At 41.5% G+C, this 21089-nt stretch overlaps 1 protein-coding gene and 1 pseudogene across 5 annotated transcripts in view; one reads left to right on the top strand and one right to left on the bottom strand.

The window, feature by feature from the left end:
• The window catches only part of MTAP (methylthioadenosine phosphorylase), a 75445-nt gene that overhangs the window by 5492 nt on the left and 48864 nt on the right, over window positions 1-21089 (top strand). For 2 of the 5 annotated variants that reach the window (XM_053571518.1, XM_053571529.1), the window contains exons 2-4: window positions 5998-6109; window positions 7572-7630; window positions 9385-9552. In XM_053571518.1, coding sequence (XP_053427493.1) covers window positions 6062-6109; window positions 7572-7630; window positions 9385-9552 — 275 coding nt within the window. In that variant the 5' untranslated portion in view covers window positions 5998-6061. Of the gene's footprint in view, window positions 1-2764; window positions 2984-4912; window positions 4996-5997; window positions 6110-7571; window positions 7631-9384; window positions 9553-21089 lie in introns of those variants that run through there. The other 3 variants (XM_053571491.1, XM_053571507.1, XM_053571496.1) reach the window with 3 other exon arrangements.
• LOC128568536 (putative tubulin-like protein alpha-4B) lies at window positions 10199-11130 on the bottom strand (annotated as a pseudogene).

Genomic DNA, 21089 nt, shown 5'->3' with positions numbered 1-21089 from the left:
GATGTATTTTCTTACAGACCTGTATTCTCTTACAGAACTAGGATTCCAAAATGGATCTTACAGGGCCGGTTCCTCCTGGAGGATCTAAAGCAGGGGTCCTCAGACTTTTTAAACAGGGGGCCAGGTCACTGTCCCTCAGACCGTTGGAGGGCCGGACTATAGTTTAAAAAAAAAAAAAAAAAACTGGGCGGAGCCTGTGGCTTAGTCGGTAAGGCGCCGGCCCCATATACCAAGGGTGGCAGGTTCAAACCCGGCCCCGGCCAAACTGCAACCAAAAAATAGCCGGGCATTGTGGCGGGCGCCTGTAGTCCCAGCTACTCGGGAGGCTGAGGCAAGAGAATCACTTAAGCCCAGGAGTTGGAGGTTGCTGTGAGCTGTGTGAGGCCACGGCACTCTACTGAGGGCCATAAAGTGAGACTCTGTCTCTACAAAAATAAATAAATAAATAAATAAATAAAAAACTATGAACAAATTCCTATGCACACTGCACATACCTGATTTTGAAGTAAAAAAACAAAACGGGAACAAATACGATCACACTGCCGCATGTGGCCCGCGGGCCGAAGTTTGAGGACCCCTGATCTAAAGGATAATCTGTTTCCTTGCCTTTTTCCATCTTCTGGAGACACTGGCCTTTCTTGGCTCACATCCCCTTATCTCTCCCTCTGCTTCCATCTTCACTTCACCTTCTTCCGTATTTGACCTTCCTGCCTCCCTTTCATAAGGACCCTTGTGATTACATTGAAGACCCAGCCAGATAATCGAGGATAATCCCCATCCCCAAATCCTTGATTCAGTCCCATAAAGGTGACATTCCCAGATTCTGGGGATTAGGGCATAGATAGAATCTCTTGGGGGGATTGTTCATTGAACTTAGCACACAGCTAGTCCTCACTTCAGAAATTATGGTCTAGGCCCTGGAGCAGGGTGCTCAGTTCTGGGTACAGTGTAGAACCATCTAAGGAGCTTTAAAAACAAACTGTGCCCTGTCCAACTAGCATTTCTGGAGTATGGGGCCTGGACTTTGGTATTGAAAGCTCCCTGGTGAGTTCTAGTATCCAGCAGCTGACTCCAGAGGAACTCGGATGTAGCCTATCATTGTTCCATAAGCACAGGAGATAGGAGAGCTCTGAAAATACAGTAAAGTTTTTTTTTAATAGTTAATATTTTTTATTTCATATTAATATGGGGGTACAAATCATTAGGTTATATAATTTACACGTGAATGGTTCAAGTCAGAGTTACAGCTATGTCTTTCAGGACTCTCCATACGTCCTTTCCATAAAGGCTGTACTAGTTTGCAGTCCCACCAACAGCGTAAAGAGTGTTCCTTTCTCTCTGTAGCCATGCCAGCATCTGTTGCGTTAAGACATCATGATGTTTGGGGCCATTATCACTGGGCTAGGTGATTATTTCAAAATGGTTTTGATTTGCATTTCTCTAAAAATTAGAGATGATGAGCACTTTTTCATAAGTTTATTGGCCATTTGTCTTCATGAGAAAAGACTCTGTCCATTGGGCTGGGTAATTTTATAAGGAAAAAGAGGTTTTTACTTAACTATGCAGACTGAGAAGTTCAATATTGGACAGCTGCGTTTGACCTCTTCTGGCGAGGGTCTCATGCTATGTCAAAACATAGCAGAGAAGCAGAAGGGGACCAGGAGCCTGTGAAAAGGGAAGAGCAAAGGAGAGGCAACCTCGCTTTATAACACCTACTCTTGCAGGAACTGATCCAGTCCAGATAGTGAGAACTGCCTTAATCCCTTCATGCAGGTGGATCCCTCGTGATCCAGATGCCTCTTAAAATACCACCTCCCAATGCTGCCACATTTGGGGACCAAGCATCACCCTGACTTTTTGTGTGGATAAACCATAGTGAAACATAGAGCCAGTTATATTGCAGTAGGGCCCATCCCAGTGATGTCATTTAACCCTAATTACATCTTTAAAAACCCTGCCTCCATGGCGGCGCATGTGGCTCAAGGAGTAGGGCTCCGGTCTCATATGCCGGAGGTGGTGGGTTCAAACCCAGCCCCGGCCAAAAAAAAAAAAAAACCCTGCCTCCAATCAGTCCCATTCTAAGGTATTGAGAGTTAGAACTTAAACCGTATGAATTTAGAGGTGGGCACAACTCATCCCATAACCATTGCCTATAGGAATGGCTTACAGAGGGGGGTGTCTTGACAGAGATGAAGCCCCAGCTGTTACTATGAACCATATTGCAGGTTTTTAACACTTCTCCCAGGCCAAGACATTCTGCTGCTCTCCCCCCATCCAGCTGGGCTTCTGGGAATTTATGAGGCCCTCGGAGGCCTCAAAGCCAGGCCGTCTCAATAATGGGGCTTCTTTCTGCTATTGTGCTTCTCAAACTTGTCGTGGTGACCAGAGCTGAAGGACTGAAATGCTTACATCAGGGACTGTGTCAGCTCTAGCTCTGGCTCTCTCATCTCATCAAGCGCTTAGAGCACTCAGGTACCCAGCTCCTTGGCATGAGCTAGTCTCAATTGCTGTGGTTAGGGTGTTTTGAGAAAATCATCAGAGTGTGGTGTATCCAGGTCTCAAAGTGATGGTGAGTAATTTCTGAGTCTAAGTAGGGTTGGGCAAATCTCTTGCAGCCAATAATCAGGGGAAATAGACACAGGGTAGGGGTAGGTATGTACCCTGTTCATTTTTGGGGAAGTAACCGTTCTGGCAGATGAACTAGCATTTGGATAAAATGCTTGCACAGTCTTCTAGAGACTTGATTGTCAGTGGAAAAGTGTGTTTTAACACCTCTAGGTGTTAAAATCTGGCAATGACCTTGATTGCCCTGGGATGGGGAGGGGGTGCTATTTCAGAACTTTATCTTGTCTGTTGAAGAAGTCCTGACTGGGCAGAAATTTCATTTCAGGTTTTGAACATTTTCCTGGACAGTCTGGTCTGCAACTGCCTGTACTGAGGACTGATGCATCTGGGCCAGGAGGGTCATTGTTCCTCAATATGGGTGAGGTCATTGCGGAGGAATCCTCCTTCCCTCTGAGCTGATTCACTCAGATACCCGGTTACTGTTTCTGTGCTTGCTCTGTGACCTTGGTGAAGAAGTTGACCTCTCTGAGCATGTTGCCTCACAACATGGAGAAAATACAGCTTTTCTAAGAGGGTGTAGTGTTGTGGAGGAATCCAGGGAGGATTCCGTACGTGATGCAGGAGGTAGTACATCTTGGTGTTTAAGCCCAAAAGACCTGGATTTCTATCCTGGCTTTGCTTTTTCAGATTCGTTTAGATAAACTTTTTTAAAATGTGTGTACCCATTTGTAAAATGTGTACAATCCTAGAAAGCCTACTTATAGGGTGGTAGTGATCAAATGAGATAAGGCCACTGAAGCACTTAGCACAGTGCCTATGACATATAAATACTCGGTTACTTTATTACTAAGGCAGGTGCTGAGTTGACGAATGAACTTAGAGGCTCAGGGTGCTGTGAGCAGAGTTGAGCCATCAGGGCTTGGGTCATCCCCATTGTACTTGGCTGTAGAGCCAGCAGGTGGCGACATTGGCCACATCGTGGCACTGCTGGCCCCCATCTTAGCAGTCCAGTTCACTGGGGTGGCAGTGTTCAGCTGCCTCACTTGTTGCAGTGTCCCTTGCAACAGGTGGGTTTCCCTGAACAACTAGAACCAACTGAGCGACTGGATGGGATTATTCTGCAGATTATTCCAGTGCCAGAGACCCCATTGTAGTCTTTCTGGAGAATGATAGCCACCCTTACCTTCATGTCAGTGCTACACATTCCTTCCTGAGCGCTGCGTTGCCAGCTGCCTTATTGCACAGTTGCCAGGCAGCCAGTGTGGTGTGGATTGAAGCTTGGGACTGCTGGGGGTGAGCTCAAGGACTGAATTTCAGCAGGACAGCTGGTTTGCTTTTCTTAACTGCTGCCTTGCTGGGCTAGCTCACCTAAATGAAAAGGGTGGCTCCAAATAAGGTCGTGTTTGTTTTGTGTATATGAACGTAAGGATCCAGTGTTGAGTCCCAAATCTGGGATGTGATGGCCCAGTGAACATCCAGAAACAGCCAAGACAAAGTGGTAAGAGTGAAAAAGCCACAGTGTTCATGAGTAGCTCAATTCTGAGGAGTGGACTGAGAGTCAGCAATTCACGTCTATGGCCCAGGGTGAGGACGTGGACGGGACCATTTATTAGCATCTCCCTGACCTGTGGTGCTTCAAAGGTACATGAAATGAAGGGTAAAATGGAGAAGCCAGGTTAGAGGAAGGGTGAGGATTGCATAAAACAATGTGATTTTTAAAAAAATCTATTAAACTGGAACAATTTAAATGTATTGACTTAGGTGAGCACTTCTGTTGACTTGAAGTGTAATACTGGTTAGTCTTCACCTGCGTTAAGCTACTTGATATAAAGTACATAAACCTGGCTTGGCACCCGTAGCACAGTGGTTACGGCATTGGGCCACATACACCGAGGCTAGTGGGTTCTAACTCAGCCCGGGCCAGCTAAGCAATAATGACTGCAAAAGAAAAATAGCCGGGCATTGTGGTGGGTGCCTGTAGTCCCAAATACTTGGGAGGCTGAGGCAAGAGGATCACTTGAGTCGAAGAGTTTGAGGTTGCTGTGAGCTGTGACACCATAGCATTCTACTAGGGCAACATAGTGAGACTCTGTCTCAAAAAAAAAAAAAAATGATAATAAATAAATGAACAAATAAATAAACCTGCTGCAGTTTCAGTGATATACACCACAAGGTGGCGCCAGTGTCAAAAAACTGGCTTATCTACTTAATTGTGGGGGTCACATTTAAGGTCCCAAATTACAGAACCATGTATGGGAAACTGGCAGATTTTCTTCAGGAAAATCTCACTAAATACCCCTTATTTTCTTGTTCTGTTAATTTTTTTTTTTTTTTTTTTTTTTTTCAGGAAACCAAGGGCCAGAATAGGTGACCATTATTCCCACGTGTTAATAGAACTCAACTCGTGTAACCTGACTTGAAATTTAACTTGTATGTTCAATTAATTCTCAACTCTGGAATTTATTTTTTCCTTATGAGGCTTCTTTATTTTATGTAGAAGAAATTTTACCTGACTGAAAATAGCTTTAAAGCTTTTCTTTGAGAGTTAAGAAAAAAATAAAACAATACTCAGGTTACTGCTTTGGGAAGTATTAGGCGAGAGAAAGCTTCCCCGTGATTTCAGTTATTTAATTTTTAGTGTTGACAGTTTAGTTAACATTTATCTTTGTAATTGTTCTTGTTTGTGCCTCTTCGTCATTAGTTAATTTTAGTCCTAGAGGACAAAGACTTTCAAGATAGTCTGAAAAATGTAATACAACACTTGAACTTAAAAAAATTATGAATTTGAATTACTTATATTTATATATATTAATTTATTGTGTATATGAATTTGCATGCATAACTGAATCATGGTTTGATTTCATAAATATATGTGAGGGTAATTTTTTTGGTTATGCTAGTCTCCTCTTGTCTGCATTCCCTTCCCTGGCTATGATTCTAGAGGCATAGGAAGAAAAATCTCTTGTTCCCTTATCAAATAGGCTAGTGAGGGGAAATCATTACCAAATGGATATACCTAACATTTTATGTCTCTGTGTCTTTTGAACATTCTATATTCCATGGTCCCATTTGTCAAAGAAAATGAGGTTGGTTAGAAAGTATTTTCTACAACCACATCTGCCTACTTTTAGGTCTGATTTTCTAACTTAAGCTAGTTATAGTACCTTTCTGTGCTTATTTGTAATTTGAACAGTCAGAAATAAACGTGATGTAGTCTAAAAAGGTGGCCTGCATTTTGGTTATTTCTGGAATACAGGTGGGCTTCAAATATTTGATTATTCAGTTATTTTCAGATTTTTTAAAAAATAATAAGAACTTAGCATGAATAATGAAGAGCATATGAGTATGAATAAATGAATTTTCTTAAAATAATTTTCTAATAAAAAGTGACCAAAAACTATACATTTTTTTCTCCATCTTTTTCTCCCTTAGATTGGAATAATTGGTGGAACAGGCCTGGACGATCCAGAAATTTTAGAAGGAAGAACTGAAAAATATGTGGATACTCCATTTGGCAAGGTTAACATCTAATGAGTGGAGACATGTTAGCTTTTCTTTTTGTTGGCTTGATTTTTATGTTAAAAACCAAATTGCTTAGCTGGGTATGGTGGCTCACGCCCATAATCCTAGCACTTTGGGAGTCGAGGTGGGTGGATTGCTTGAGCTCAGGAGTTGGAGACCAGCCTGAGCAAGACACTGTCTGTACTAAAAATAGAAAAACTAGTTGGGTGTTATGGTGGGCACCAGCTACTTGGGAGGCTGAGGCAAGAGGGTTGCTTGAGCCCAAGAGTTTGAGGTTGCTGTGAGCTGCGACTCCACAGCACTCTACTCAGGGCAACAAAGTGAGACTGTGTCAAGAAAAAAAAAATGCCAAATTGCTTGTTTATTTCTTTTGTCTCAGGGCATACATCAGATGCCTCAGATTTTAGTATCTTGAGGACATGGCTTTTGAATACAAAATAAATAACTTCTCAAATTTCATTGCTAGAAGCCAGACAGAAACTTCTGTCATACATAGCAGCTGTGCTTTTTAAATCTGCATGCAAATCAGCTTCCTGATTTGAGTCCAGGAGTTATACACCACACAATGTATATGATGAAATTATATACATCATATATTATATACATCATATATTAAATACGGAGTTATACACCACACAATGTATATGATGAAATTATATACATCATATATTAAATACGGAGGTATTTTTTTAGTAAGCTTTGGCTGAAAGGATTGTCTTGGGGATCTAGAACACAGTTGATATTAATTTAAATGCAGAGTTGAACTAGAAGTAAAACTCCTTCTTTTCTTGGAGAGGCTGCTATTCTTCAAGCCCATGTCCACCCAGCCGAGGCCGGGGTGAGGGTGTCTACCTTCTGTTAATTCCATATTGCTACTTCCAGATGTAGCTTCTCTGATTCTTCTGTGAAAGCTGTTTATCTGGCCTTCCATCCAAACCATCCTTTTCAGCTGAGTTCTTAGATTGTCCTTGTTACCGTCCTCCAAGTCCTATCATCTTAGCCCACTTTCTTAAACTCCTTGATTCTGAGTGCATTTCTAGCCTCCATCACCTCAAGTCAGTCCATGGCCATCTTAGACCCGGTTAATACAAGCAGACAGGCTCAGTGCTGAGTTCTTAAGTATAGGACCATGACTGCCTATCTGTTTTGCCTTTGGCTTTCACGCCTGTCCTTGAACCTGCCATATACCCTTGACACATTTAAATTTGACCAGTCTGCCCTCAGAGTCCCCTGGGATACTTGGTACAAACAAATCTAACTGTATGGTACCTACACAGGCACCCAAGGCAATCTTCAGAGGCCTGTGGATCTCCGTGCCTATCGAGAGCTCTATGATTATGTTGATATCAAATAAAGCCTCCTCTGTAAATTGTATCCTCAGACTCCAAGTTTCCATGAATCCAGTTGTAACTGAACAATTTTAGTTGTTTATATACATGTTTTAAAATCACTGAGTTAAAATTATCATTTTTCATTGTATGCAGCCATCTGATGCCTTAATTTTGGGGAAGATTAAAAATGTTGATTGCGTTCTGCTTGCAAGGTATGTTTTTTTTTTAAGCTTTCTGTTACTACTAGAGAATTTAAAATTACCTTAAGTTTTAGAAAGAGTAATGATGTAGGTCTGAGTTTTTTATGTGTTGGTATAGTAAGAATATCTTAGTTACCTTTATTTACCATGTGCAGTTTTGGGTAAGTTGTACTGACTTTGCAGATCAAAGATCTCATGTCCTCCACCTTGGATTGGAAAAGATCAGGTATCCAAAGTTGAAGCATAGGCTCGGTTCCCAGAGCACAGTGGTTACAGTGCCCGCCACCTGCACTGAGGTTGGCGGGTTGGAACCCAGCCTGGGCCAGCTAAACAATAATGACAACTGCAAAAAAAAAGAATAGCCAGACATTGTGGCGGGTGCCTGTAATCCCAGCTAGTTGGGAGGCTGAGGCAAGAGGGTTGCTTGAGCCCAACCAAGAGCTTGAGGTTGCTGTGAGCTGTGACTCTACAGCACTCTACCAAGGGCAACACAGTGGGGCTCCATCTAAAATTAAATAAATAAATAAATAGGGGGAAAAGAAGAAGGCACAGGAAAAAATTAAGCATGGTTTCAGTTCCAGCTGCAAGAGGAAATGTTTCTCTTTTTTCCCTTCTGAGTATCAAGATAAGAAAACTGTTTCATTCGTGAACTACTACTTGTTAGTAGTAGTTGTATGTTTGTGGGAAGTGGCTTTGGGAGTTTCTGAAGTGGGTTATATAGCAGTGTCTACACTGTTTTCTTGATAAGCCTAGTGCTGCTCCATTATTACAGAAGGACAAATCTTATCAGATAGTTAGAAGTTAGTCAAACTGTAAACTTCTATTTATGTGTAACAAATTACTGTTAGTTTGGCAGCTTAAAATAGCATACATTATTACATCACAGTTTCTTTTCTCTTCATTGCCCTGGGTAGAGTGCAATATTGTCATGGTAGCTGACTGCAACCTCATATTCCTCCTCCCTCTGCCTCCAGAATAGCTGGGACTGCAGGTGCACACCATGATGCCCAGCTAATTTTTTTTCTATTTTTAGTGAAGATGGGGTTTCACTCTTGCTCTGGCTGTTCTCAAACTCCTGAGCTTAAGCAGTCTGCCCACCTTAGCCTCCCAGAGTGCTAGGATTACAGGCATAAACCACCGTACCTGGCTTATAATGCAGTTTCTGTGAACTGGGAGTCTGGCACAGCTTAGCTGAGTCTTCTGCTTGGGATCACACGATGTATGCTCCCAAGAACACTCAAAGGCTGTATTCTTACCTGGAGCTCAAGGTCTTGTTCTAGCTCATGTGGTTGTGGCAGAATTCTGGTCCTCATGGCTAAACAAGACCAAGGCCTTCAGCTCTCAGAGGCAGTTCCCATGGCCTTCTCCATAGGCAATTCACACAATAGCAACTTGCTTTTGCAAGGCGGTAGGAGGCTCTCTAACATGTGCTACCAAGCTAGTAGATCTAGCTGTGGAAGTGCCTTCCAGTGCCCTTGCCATATTCTGACAGTTGGAAGCAAGTCTCAGCTTTGCCCACACTTCATATAGGGCACAGAAACAGGGACCATGCTAGGATCTGTCGCTCTACATTTTTGAAATGCAGGTGAGTTCTTAATCTCCAGGCATACCTAAATTTTTGTTTTAGGTGGTCACTGGGTTGGTTTTCGGGAGACCTCCTTTGTTGGTCTGTGGTCATTGCTGCAGAATCACTTGACGTTTTCTAGGCTTTAAGAGGACGCGGTAGTGTGGTACTCACTCCTACCATTTCCTGGTCCTTCCCTAAGGCATGGGAGGCAGCACACCATCATGCCTTCAAAAATCAACTACCAGGCAAACATCTGGGCTTTGAAGGAAGAAGGTTGTACACATGTCATAGTGACCACAGCGTGTGGCTCCTTGAGGGAGGAGATTCAGCCTGGTGATATCGTCATTATCGATCAGTTCATCGACAGGTGAGTAATCATCTAAAATGCTTCAGGCCCTTGTCACTGGTCCTTCTCAGCTCAAACAAGCCGCTCGTGGGAACAGGGGAAGAAGTACAAAACCACAGACTGACTTTCAGCTTTTTACGGTGAAAGTTTTTATTTATATTTTTTAATTTTAATTGACAAATATATATTTTTGTATAGTAGACATTATAGGACTAGTTGAGCTAATTAATGAATCACCTCAGATTCTTACCTTTGATGGTGAGAACATTTGATTTTTACTTTTCTAGCAACTTTAAGTGTATAATACATACATTGTTATTAACTATAATCACCAGGCTGTACGATAGATACAAAAACTTGTTTCTCCTAACTGAAATTTGGTGCCTTTTGATAAATACCTCCTCGCCTTCACCTCAACCCCAGCCCCTGGAGACCAGCATTCTACTCTCTACTTCTGTATGTTTTGGATTCCCGACATAGGGGAGATTGGGCAGTATTTGTTTTTCTGTGATTGCTTATTTCACCTAACACAATATCCTCTAGACTCATCTGTGTTTTTCCAGTTGACAGAATTTCCTTTTTTAAGGCTCAATGGGATTCCATTGTGTAGATGCCAAACCTTCCTCCCTTCCCTTCCTTTTTTCCCCCCCCCACTCCCACCTTAAATCTAGTTGGACACCAGTCCACAAACTGGATGGTGCACTTGGTCTTGATGGTGGCAATGGCCGTGTTGACATCTTTTGGTACCATGTCCCCCCGTACAACATGCAGCAAGCCATGTACTTGCCATGGCGAGGATCACACTTGACCATCTGATTGGCCAGCTCAAAGCAGGCATTGGTGATCTCAGCCACAGATAGCTGCTCATGATAGGCCTTCTCGGCTGAGATGACTAGGGCATAGGTGGCCAGGGGGAAGTGGATGTGGGGGTACTGCCCAGGTTGGTCTGGAATTCTGTCAAGTCCACATTCAGGGCCCCCTCAAACCGCAGGGAAGTGGAGGACACGATCTGCTCAATCAGATGATTGAGGTTGGTGTACATGGGATGCTCGATGTCCACCATGATGGCACAGTCAGAATGCTCCAGGGTCGTGTGAGTGGTCAGGATGGAGTTATAGGGCTCCACCACCACCATGGAAACCTGGGGGGCTGGGTAGATGGCAAATTCCAGCTTGGATTTCTTGCCGTGTCCACCGACAGCCGCTCCATGAGCAGAGATGGTGAACCCAGAGCTGGTGCCGCCCCCACAGCTGTGGAAGATGAGAAAGCCCTGCAGGCCTGCGCACAGGTCCGCCGGTTTGCGGATCTGGTCCAAGACCAGGTCCACAATCTCCTTGGCGATAGTGTAATGGCCTCTGGCATAATTATTGGCTGTGTCTTCCTTCTCATGATCAGCCACTTTGGGTGGAAAAGCTGCCTGTAGGTCCCTGTGCACACTTCATCCACCACGGTGGGCTCCAGGTCCACAAACATTGCTCTGGGCACGTGCTTGCCAGCCCCAGTCTCGCTGAAGAACATGTTGAAGGAGTCATCGCTGCCACTGATGGCTTTGTCACTTGGCATTTGACCATCGGGCTGAATTCCGTGTTCAAGGCAGTACAGTTCCCAGCAGGCACTGCCAGTCTGGACACCTGCCTGCCCCACATGGATAGCCACTGGCGCATGATGATGGTTGTCCCCGGCTGCAGGCTGCCCTCTCACCTCACCCCCACTTGTTTTTTTAAGTATATTTATTTCAGGTTAATGTGACCGTAAGAACAGCCAGGTCAAAATATTTGGTTTGTTAGGTAGAGTGCCATTTGTGGTTATGTCCCACACACAGAAGGTGTGCCAAACACCCCCACCCCATGCCCATTCAGTGAGAGCATCCCAACCCCCCATGCTTCTCTCTCCCTCATTATCCCTCCCCCCAACTTGAATTGAAATGAGTTTTTCTCCTATGTGGGCATCCATGAGCTTGTCTGCTGTCTTCATATTATTATTATTATTGAGTACATTGGATAATTGCTTTTCCATTCTTGGGATACTTTACTAAGAAGAATATGTTTCAACTCCATCCAGGATATTACAAAAGATGTCAAGTCACCATCTTTTTATGGCTGAATAGTATTCCATGGTGTACGTGTACCACAATTTATTAATTCATTCCTGAGCTGATGAGCGTTTAGGTTGTTTCCACAGCTTGGCAATTGTAAATTGAGCTGCAATAAACAATCTAATGTGAATGTCCTTATGATAAAATGAATTTTTTTCTTCTGGGTAGATGTCTAGTAGTGAAATTGCAGGATCAAATGGGAGGTACGTATAATTTGAGATCTTTGAGGATTCTCCATACTTCTTTCCAAAGAAGCTGTATTAGTTTGCATTTCCACCAACAGGGTAAAAGTATTCCCCTCTCTCCACATCCCCCCAGCATCTGCAGCTTTGGGACTTTGTGATGTGGGCTAATCTTACTGGGATTAGGTGATATCTCAAGGTGGTTTTGATTTGCATTTCTCTGATAATTAGGGACAGTGAGCATTGTTTCATATGTTTGTTAGTAATTTGTCTTCTTCAGAGAAGTTTCTATTTATGTCTCTTCCCCAGTGATATATGGGATTACTGGGTCTTTTTTTTTTTGTAGAGACAGAGTCTCACTGTACCGCCCTCGGGTAGAGTGCCATGGCGTCACACAGCTCACAGCAACCTCTTAACTCTTGGGCTTACGCGAATCTCTTGCCTCAGCCTCCCGAGCAGCTGGGACTACAGGCGCCCGCCACAACGCCCGGCTATTTTTTGGTTGCAGTTTGGCCGGGGCTGGGTTTGAACCCGCCACCCTCAGCATATGGGGCTGACGCCCTACTCACTGAGCCACAGGCGCCGCCCGGATTATTGGGTCTTATCCTAGTTATCAAGTCTTTGTCCAGTTCTTAATATGCAAAGATCTTTTCCCATTCTCAAGGTTGTCTGTTTGTTTTGGTTGTTGTCTCCTTAGCTGTACAGAAACTTTTCAGTTTAATTAAGTCCCATTCACTTATTTTTGGTTGCAGTTTGGCCGGGGCCGGGTTTGAACCCGCAACCCTCCGTATATGGGGCCGGCACCTTACCAACTGAGCCACAGGCGCCGCCCCCCATTCACTTATTTTTTGTTGTTGTTGCAGTTGTCGTGGAAGTCGTCTTCATAAAATCTTTCCCCAGGCCGATATCTTCAAGTGTTTTTCCCACACTTTTTTTGAGGATTTTTACTGTTTCATGCCTTAGATTTTAAGTCTTTTATCCATCTTGAATAAAGTTTTGTAGTGGTGAAAAGTGCAGGTCCAGTTTCAGTGTTTTACATGTGGATATTCGGTTCTCCCAGCACCATTTATTGAATAGGGATTCTTTTCCCCAGTGTATGCTCTTATTTGGTTTATCAAAGATCAGGTGGCTGTAAGATGTTAGTTTCATCTCATGGTTTTCTATTCAGTTCCAAATTTTTGTGCCAATACCATGCTGTTTTGATCACTATGTAGTTGTAACGTAGACTAAAGACTGGTAGGGCAATGCCTCCAGTTTTGTTTTTATTACTCAGAATTACCTTGGCTGTATGGGTTTTTTTCTGATTCCATATGAAACAAAGAATTATTTTTTCAAATCTTGAAAATACCATGTTGGTATTTTAATGGGATTGCATTGACTCTGTAGATTGCTTTGGGAAGTAGAGACATTTTCACAATATTGATTCTTTCCCAGCCATGAGCATGGTATATTCTTTGTTTGTTAACATCTTCTGCTATTTCTTTTCTTAGGGTTTCATAATTCCCTTTGTAGAGGTCCTTCACCTCATTGTGAGGTGTATTTCTAAGTATTTCTTTTCTTTTCTTTTCTTTTTCTCTTTCTCTTTTTTTTTTTTTTTTTTGACACTACTGTGAAGGGAATTGTGTCCTTGATTAGCTTCTCAACTTGGCTGTTGTTGACGTATACAAAGTCTACTGTTTTATGGACAATGATTTTATATCTTGAGACATTACCGTATTTTATGATCACTTCCAGGAGTCTTGTGGTTGAGCCTTTGGAGTTCTCTAAGTATAAGAGCATATCATTGGCAAAGAGCAAGAATTTGACTTCCTCTGCCCCCATTTAAATGCCCTTTATTTCCTTCTCTTCCTTGATTGCATTGGATAGAACTTCCAGCACTATGTTGAATAGTAGTGGCAATAGACATCTTTGTCTGGTTCCAGTTCCAAGTGGAAAAGCTTTCAGTTTTACTCCATTCAGTACGATATTAGCTGTGGGGTTGTCATAGATAGCTTCAATAAGTTTAAGAAATGTGCCACCTATGCCTATGTTCTTAAGTGTTTTTGTTACAAAAAGATACTCAATTTTATCAAATGCTTTTTCTGCATCTATTGAGAGGACCCTGTGGTCTTTGTTTTTACTTCTGTTGATATGGTGAATTACATTTATGGATTTGCATATGTTAAACCAGCCTTGCATCCCTTGGATGAAACCTACTTTATTGTGTTGTATAATTTTTTTAATGTGTAGTTGTAATTTATTGGCTCGGATATTATTGAGCAATTATTAGTGAAATTGGTCTGGTTCATCTTTTAGTTGGGTCTTTTCCTGGTTTTGGTATCAGGGTGATGTTTGATTCATAGAACATGTTGGGAAAGGTTCCTTCCTTCTCAGTGTTTTGGAATAGCTTCTGCAGTATAGGTATAAGCTCTTCTTTGAAGGTTTGATAGAATTCTGGTGTAAAGCCATCTGGACCAGGGCATTTTTGAGGGCAGTGGGGAGAGATTCTTTTACTGAGATTGTTTCTTCAATCTCAGTGTTTGAAATTGGTCTGTTGAAGAGCTCTATTTCTTCTTGGTTAAGTCTAGGGAGAGGGTGTAATTCCAGGTATTGATCTATTTCCTATACATTGTTAAGTTTCTGGGCATAGAGTTTCTTGTATTATTCAGAGATAATCTCTTGTACCTCTGTGGTATCAGTTGTTATTTCTCCTTTATCTTTTCTGATTGAGGTGATTAGAAATTTTACTTTTCTGTCTAGTTAATCTGGCCAAAGGTTTATCGATTTTATTTATTTTTCCAAAGAACCAACTTTATGTTTCATTAATTTTCTAAATGATTCTTTTGTTGGGTTATTTCTTTACTTCTGCTGAGTTTGGGATTAGATTGTTGTTCTTTTTCCATTTCCATAAGATGGTTCATGATTTTGTTCATGTGCTATCTTTCTGCTTTTTGGATGTAGGCATCTAATGTGGTAAATTTCCTTCTTCAGACTGCTTTTGCTGTATCCCACAGGTTTTGGTAACTTGTGTCTTCATTGTTGTTATGTTTGAAGAATTTAATGATTTCTTCTTTTATCTCTTCCTGAACTCAACTATCATTTACCATAAGATTGTTTATTTTCCATGCCTTTGTGTGTGGGATGAATATTTTTGTTGGAGTTGAATTCCATTTTTATTGCCTTGTGCCTTATCTGAGAAGATACAAGGTATAATTTTAATTCTTTTAATTTTGTTGAGGTATGATTTGTATCCTAGGATATAATCTATTTTGGAGTATGTTCCATGGGCTCATAAGAAAAATGTATATTCTTTAGCTTTGGGATGGTGTGTTTTGTATATGTCTATTAAGCACAGTTATTTTAAGATCACATTTAAGTCCCTTGTATCTTTGTTTTTAGTTTCTGTTTAGAGTGGTGGTTCTCAACCTTCCTAATGCCACAGACCTTTAATACCATCCAAAGGGGTCGCGACCCGCAGGTTAAGACCCACTGGTTTAGAGGATGTGTTCAGCTCTGTAAGAGGGGTGTTAAATCCCTGGCTATTATGATATTATGGAATAGCATATTGCTCAGACCCATCAAGGTATGTTTCATAAATCTGGGAACATTTAAGTTGGGTGCATAAATATTTAGAATTGAAATGCCCTCCTGTTGTATTGTTCCCTCGACCAGTATGAAGTGACCATCTTTCTTTCTTAACTAGTTCTTTAAATCCACTGTATCTGAAAGTAAGATTGTAACCCCTCCTTTCTTCTGATTTTCATTTGTTTGAAATACTATTTTCCATCCCTTAACCCTGAGTCTTGATTTGTCCTTTAAGGTTAGGTACATTTCCTGAAGACAGTATATAGATGGCTTGTGCTTTTTAATCCAACCAGCCAGCCTGTGCCTCTTCAGTGGAAAATTAAAACCATTAACATTTATTGAGAGAATTGATAAACGTGGTGGAGTTTTATCCATCTTATTTTGTGAAAGTCCGTTGTTATAGTATTATCCTTCACACCGGTGTAGAAGCTAAGTTTTGACCTTTAGCTTCTGGATGTTACTTTGCTGGTGATCCATTGTGATAGTCACACTGAGACTAGGTCTGAGTATTTCCTGTACAGCTGGTCTTGTGGCAAATTTCCTCAGTGTTTGATTTGATTTATTCATCAATCCTGAAGCTCACTTTAGCAGGATACAAAATTCTGGGCTGAAAATTGATTTTTTTAAGAATGTTGAAGGTGGATTACCATTCTCTTCTGCTTGGAAAGTTACAGTTGAAAAGTCTGCGGTCACCCTAATGGTTCTGCCCCTGTAGGTCAGTTGTCACTTATTCCTGGCTGCTTGCAGAATTTTTTTTCATTTTGACTTTGGATGGGTTCATGACAATGTGTCTTAGAGAAGCTGTATTTGAGTGAGATGATGTGTGTTTGATATCCTTCTAAAAAGGAGTGTGTCATAATCTTTGTGAAACTTGGGAAGTTTTCATTTATGATAGTTTCTAGTAGGGCTTCCATTCCTATGGAACGATCTTTTTCCCCTTCAGGGGTACCTATTATTCATATGCCTACATGCTTTTTGAAGTCCCATATGGTCTAGTCTATTTTTGATATTTTCTACTGCATCTTTACATTCCCTGATTGTCTCCTTTATTTCCTTAAGCTCCACCATATCTTTTCTATATTCTTAATGTCTCTTATCCATCTTTTGGTTCTGTTTTTCTGCTTTCTTGTCTATTCCCTTTATTGTCTTTATCATCTATATTTTAAATTCCCTTTCTGTCAACAGTGATAGTTCTTTATAGGTGGAGTTCTCTGCATTAGCTGCCTCATGGTCCCTTGGAGAAGTTGCTTTGTTTTGGTTTTTCATTTTGCCAGAATTTTTCTGTTGGTTCCTCCTCATGTGTGTTTTCTTTTTATTCACCTCTTTGCCCTGCCTTTTCCTTCTCACTTCCTCCTTTGCTTTCAGTTACCTTGTTTCAGGGCTTAGGTGTTGAAGTGGCCACTTTGTGTGGGAGCAAATAGGGAAAAAGAACAGGATAAGAAATAAAGAAAAGGGAAAAAAAAGCAAAAAAAGGGGGGGGTTGAAATAAAAGAATTGAAGAAAGAGGGGGAGGAGGACAGGAAGAGTCAATGAAGTGACAGGAGAAATGGTATTGTTTAGCACATTGCTAATGCCACACATGTAGCTCAATGATTTGGGGGGGGCTAGGCTGGGTGGGTTCCTTGAAAGCAGGAGCTCCTTACCAGCCTGAGCAAAGCCAGACCCCTCTGCCAAATACAGGAAGGGAAAGAAAAGAGGAAAAAACAAAAATAAGAAAAAAGAAAAATTCAGCAGTATGAACATGCCAATACTGTCTACCCAAGACCACTCCCTAGACCATGGATCTCTTGGCCTCCTTGAGCCAGACCAAGGCCGTGCCACCCCAGGACTGAGAGATGAGAGAAAAAATAAGAATAGATAAAATTAAAAATACAGTTGTATCCAATAAAGGAGAGAGAAAGAAGAGGAAAAAAGAAAGAAAAAACAAAAAAGGGGAGGATATCTTAGTTGTTGTATGAGTGATTCGTGTGGGAAGGATGAGAAAAGTAGGAAAGTCTCTATTGGTACAAGGAGAGAAGTGAAACAGAGAGAGAGAATAAATGAAGCTGAAATATCATAACCAAGAATACAGGAGCCCTTGCTCTTGATGAAAGTAAAAATGGAAATCAAGAATAGAACCAATCAAACAAATTAGCAAAAACAAAACAAAAAGTCAAAACAGCAACAAAGAAAAGAAGAAAAAATGGCCCCAGCCAAATTCCAACAACAAAAAAAAATAGCTGGGCATTGTGGCGGGTGCCTGTAGTCCCAGCTACTTGGGAGGCTGAGGCAAGAGAATGGCCTAAGCCAAGAGCTGGAGGTTGCTGTGAGCTGTAATGCCACAGCACTCTACCAAGGGCAACAAAGTGAGTCTCTGTCTCTAAAAAAAAAAAAAAAAAAAAAAAGGAAAGAAGAAAAAATACTTTAAAAAAAAAATATATATATAAATGGGAAGGGGAGCAACTATAATAAATATATATGTATGTTATAATATATATATATGCACATACATATATAGTAATATATTGCCAGGACACCGGGTGGCCCTGTGGTTTTAAGAGATGGAGAACACATGGTGGAAACCACTCTCTAGTTTCCCAAGAGGACAGGTCCTGTTTTCCTGATGTAGTTGCCCCCAGGGCCTTATTGTTTCTTCAGCATTCAGCCCCTGCAGGGTTGGAATCCTAAAGCTCTCCAGAAGCCTTAGGAGGCAAGTCTGATAGTGCACCCCTGACGACAGTTCCCCAGGGGTACAGGAGCTACTCAGATTGCCCTAAGAGTAGAAGCCCAATTTCGGCAGACGGGACAGAATCAGCCACATGAATTTTAAACCCACTCACCTGGTTTTCAAGCCTGGTTGCTATACACTGTTCAAGTCTGCCTACTCTTCCAAGCTTTCCACTCAATGCGCAGCTTCCCCCGAAATCCAAAAACTGCAGAAAGGCTTCCTCCCCTCCCCCAGACCTCTGTAGGGAGGCTGGCTGGTCCCTTCCAGCTCTCAGAGACACTTGCCTACTGAATCAGTCCTCCACAGCTCCAGGTCTTCTGCTGTCTCCTGCAGTCCACCACTGCCTCACAGTGCTCCCAAGCAACAACTCTAGGTGAGTTCCCTGCACCTGATAATGTTTTTTAACCTGTGCTGTGCTAGGAGAGGTCCTTCTAGTCTGTCTGCCATCTTGCTCCCCATCGGTGCCACATTTTCTTTATCTGCTCATCTATTGGTGAACATTTAGGTTGCATTGGTTTCCTGGCTATTGTGAGTAATGCTGCAGTGAACATAGGAGTGGAGATATCTGTTTGACATACTGATTCCATCTCCTTTGGCTAGAAACCCAGAAATGGGATTATTGGATCATACTGTGATTCTATTTTTATGTTGTTGAAGAAGTTGCATACTGTTTTCTAAAATAGCTTTCAAGAAATGTCTATTCAAGTCCTTTGCCCATTTTAAAATCAGGTTATTTGTTTTCTTGCTACTTAGTTATGTTCCTTATATATTTTGGATATTGACCCACTATCAGATTTATAGTTTGTGGATATTTTTTCCCAACCTATAGGTTGTCTCTTTATATTTTTATATTGTGGGAGTTTTTAAACATGGGCACAGAATAATCCTGAACTCTCAAGTTCCTAATTCTCAGCTTTGACATTTGTCAATTTATTAAAACATGTAACTTTAAAAGATAAGACTCATTTTTTTAAAAAAACTAATATTTTCTTAGTATTGTATATGTAGACATATTCAATTTTCCCTATTGTTTCATGAACTTTTTTTTTTTTACAATTGGTTTATTCAAAAAAAGGTCCACAAAAGTCTACTTGTTATACATATTAACTTAATAGCTACCTAGTATGGGGGTTGTTGCCCTCTTTTTTCCTTTTCCATTTTGTCTTACAGCACCTCCCACATTCTGAATTTTACTGATGACATTCTTAAGTATTATTTAGTGTCTTTCCCATGCCTCTAGCTCTGGAGACTTGCACAGAATCAAGTTTCATTTCCTAAAGAAAAACCTCCCCGCTGCATTATATCAAGAGTATGTAATAGTATCTGGTTTTCTCTTCATAGTATGACTAATCAGGTGGCTCACAGGCTTAGGGTATTTGTCATTTAATTGCAGAAGCAATATATAATGTTCCTTTACCCCAAAATCAAATAAGAGACTGATAAGTTCTTGGGCATTTTCTGCCTTTTTTTTGAGACAGTCTCACTTTCTTGCCCTTGGTAGAGTGCCGTGGAGTCTTAGTTCACAGCAAACTCAAACTCTTGGGCTCAAGTGATTTCAGTTTTTTATTTTTAGTATCTCATTCTTGCTCAGTTTTTTTAGTTTTAGTAGAGGTGGTATCTCATTCTTGCTCAGGCTAGTCTCAAATTCATGAGCTCATGCAACCCACCCACCTCCGTCTCCCAGAGTGCTAGGATTACAGGCATGAGTCTCTGTGCCTGGCCCATTTTCTGCATTTAGAAGTAGTGAGAGAAAAAGGAAAGGGGTGGTCCTAGAGACCTTGCCCCAGTCCTGGTGGAAATAACTGTGCCTCTCAGGGTGCCATGGAGGGAGATAAGAACCTTCCGGGAGAGAAAGCAGAGAGCATGCTGCAGAGCTAAACCACCTGGTGGCTCTTTGTGGTCCCCCACCCAGTCACCCTAATGGACATCTCTTCTCTGTCCATCCTGCTTCTCCCGTCTGTTACCTCGATCTTCCTACACCCAGAGGCCTCTCCTGCCTCCTTTGCTGTGGGAGAAAGGGTTAACCAGGCCAGTTCTGTGTTTCTTCTGCCCTTCATGAATTCATAGTTTCTGGTCCATTGGAAACATTCTTAACTGTTCCTTGGTAGACTGAAACTATTATGAAATTGCTTCCTCTGTAGGTCAGAAATTGTTGGAATGTCAGCAGTTTCATGTGGATCACCTAATAAATAATGAGGATTAGACCAAAACTGTTACATGCTCCTCGGTTTGCCTTTTTCTCCTATTTTTTGTATCTGACACTGTATTATCTGTCTTCCCTCTAGAGTGTAAGCCATGTGAGGACAAGGACTCTTTCTGTCCTGTTTGTACCTTATCCCCAGCACCCATAACAGGCCCTGGCCCATATTGGCTCCTTTAGTTATTTTTTTGAATGATTTAACATAGGCATTCGAAGCAAGGGATGGGTTGTTGGTGTGTTTAGGAAACATCTTGATCAAAATCTATGCTGTCGAAGTCCATGTGTTCGAAGGTTATGATATAAGGAAGTGGTTATAACATGACCATTTAATAAAGCAGGATATAAAACTCCACATTTACAAGGATCCATCTTTGTAAAGTAGATGATGCTGGAGAGAGAAGCGTGAATTGGGCAATCAGCCTAGGATTAATTTGTTACTTAAATGGTTAACAGTACACTGGTACTTTCCCCAGATCTTTTGCTCACATGTTATAAATGTAGATGTTTCACACACTGGCTCTTTCAAGAAAGCAGATTGGCCAGGAAGATGGAGATGAGGAAGGTAACAGGTATTGCCATCACATCAGGTTTCATCCTATGTTGTCTCTTCTTAGTCATGTAACCATAACATCTTCTGATATATGTTTTGTTTGTATGAGCCAAGTAGATAACTTGCCTTCCTTTTTTTTTTCATTTTTGAGGCAGGTTCACATTCTTTTGCCCACTCCAGAGTGGCCTGATTAAAGCTTACTGTAGCCTCAAGTTATGTGGCTCAAGCGATCCTCCCATTTTAGCCTCACTAGTAGCTGG

The sequence above is a fragment of the Nycticebus coucang genome, chromosome 2 (assembly GCF_027406575.1).
Source record: "Nycticebus coucang isolate mNycCou1 chromosome 2, mNycCou1.pri, whole genome shotgun sequence".
In the NCBI taxonomy this organism is placed as follows: Eukaryota; Metazoa; Chordata; class Mammalia; order Primates; family Lorisidae; genus Nycticebus; species Nycticebus coucang.
Note: the sequence above shows the minus strand (reverse complement) of the source record. Positions and strands in the feature narration are given on the sequence as shown.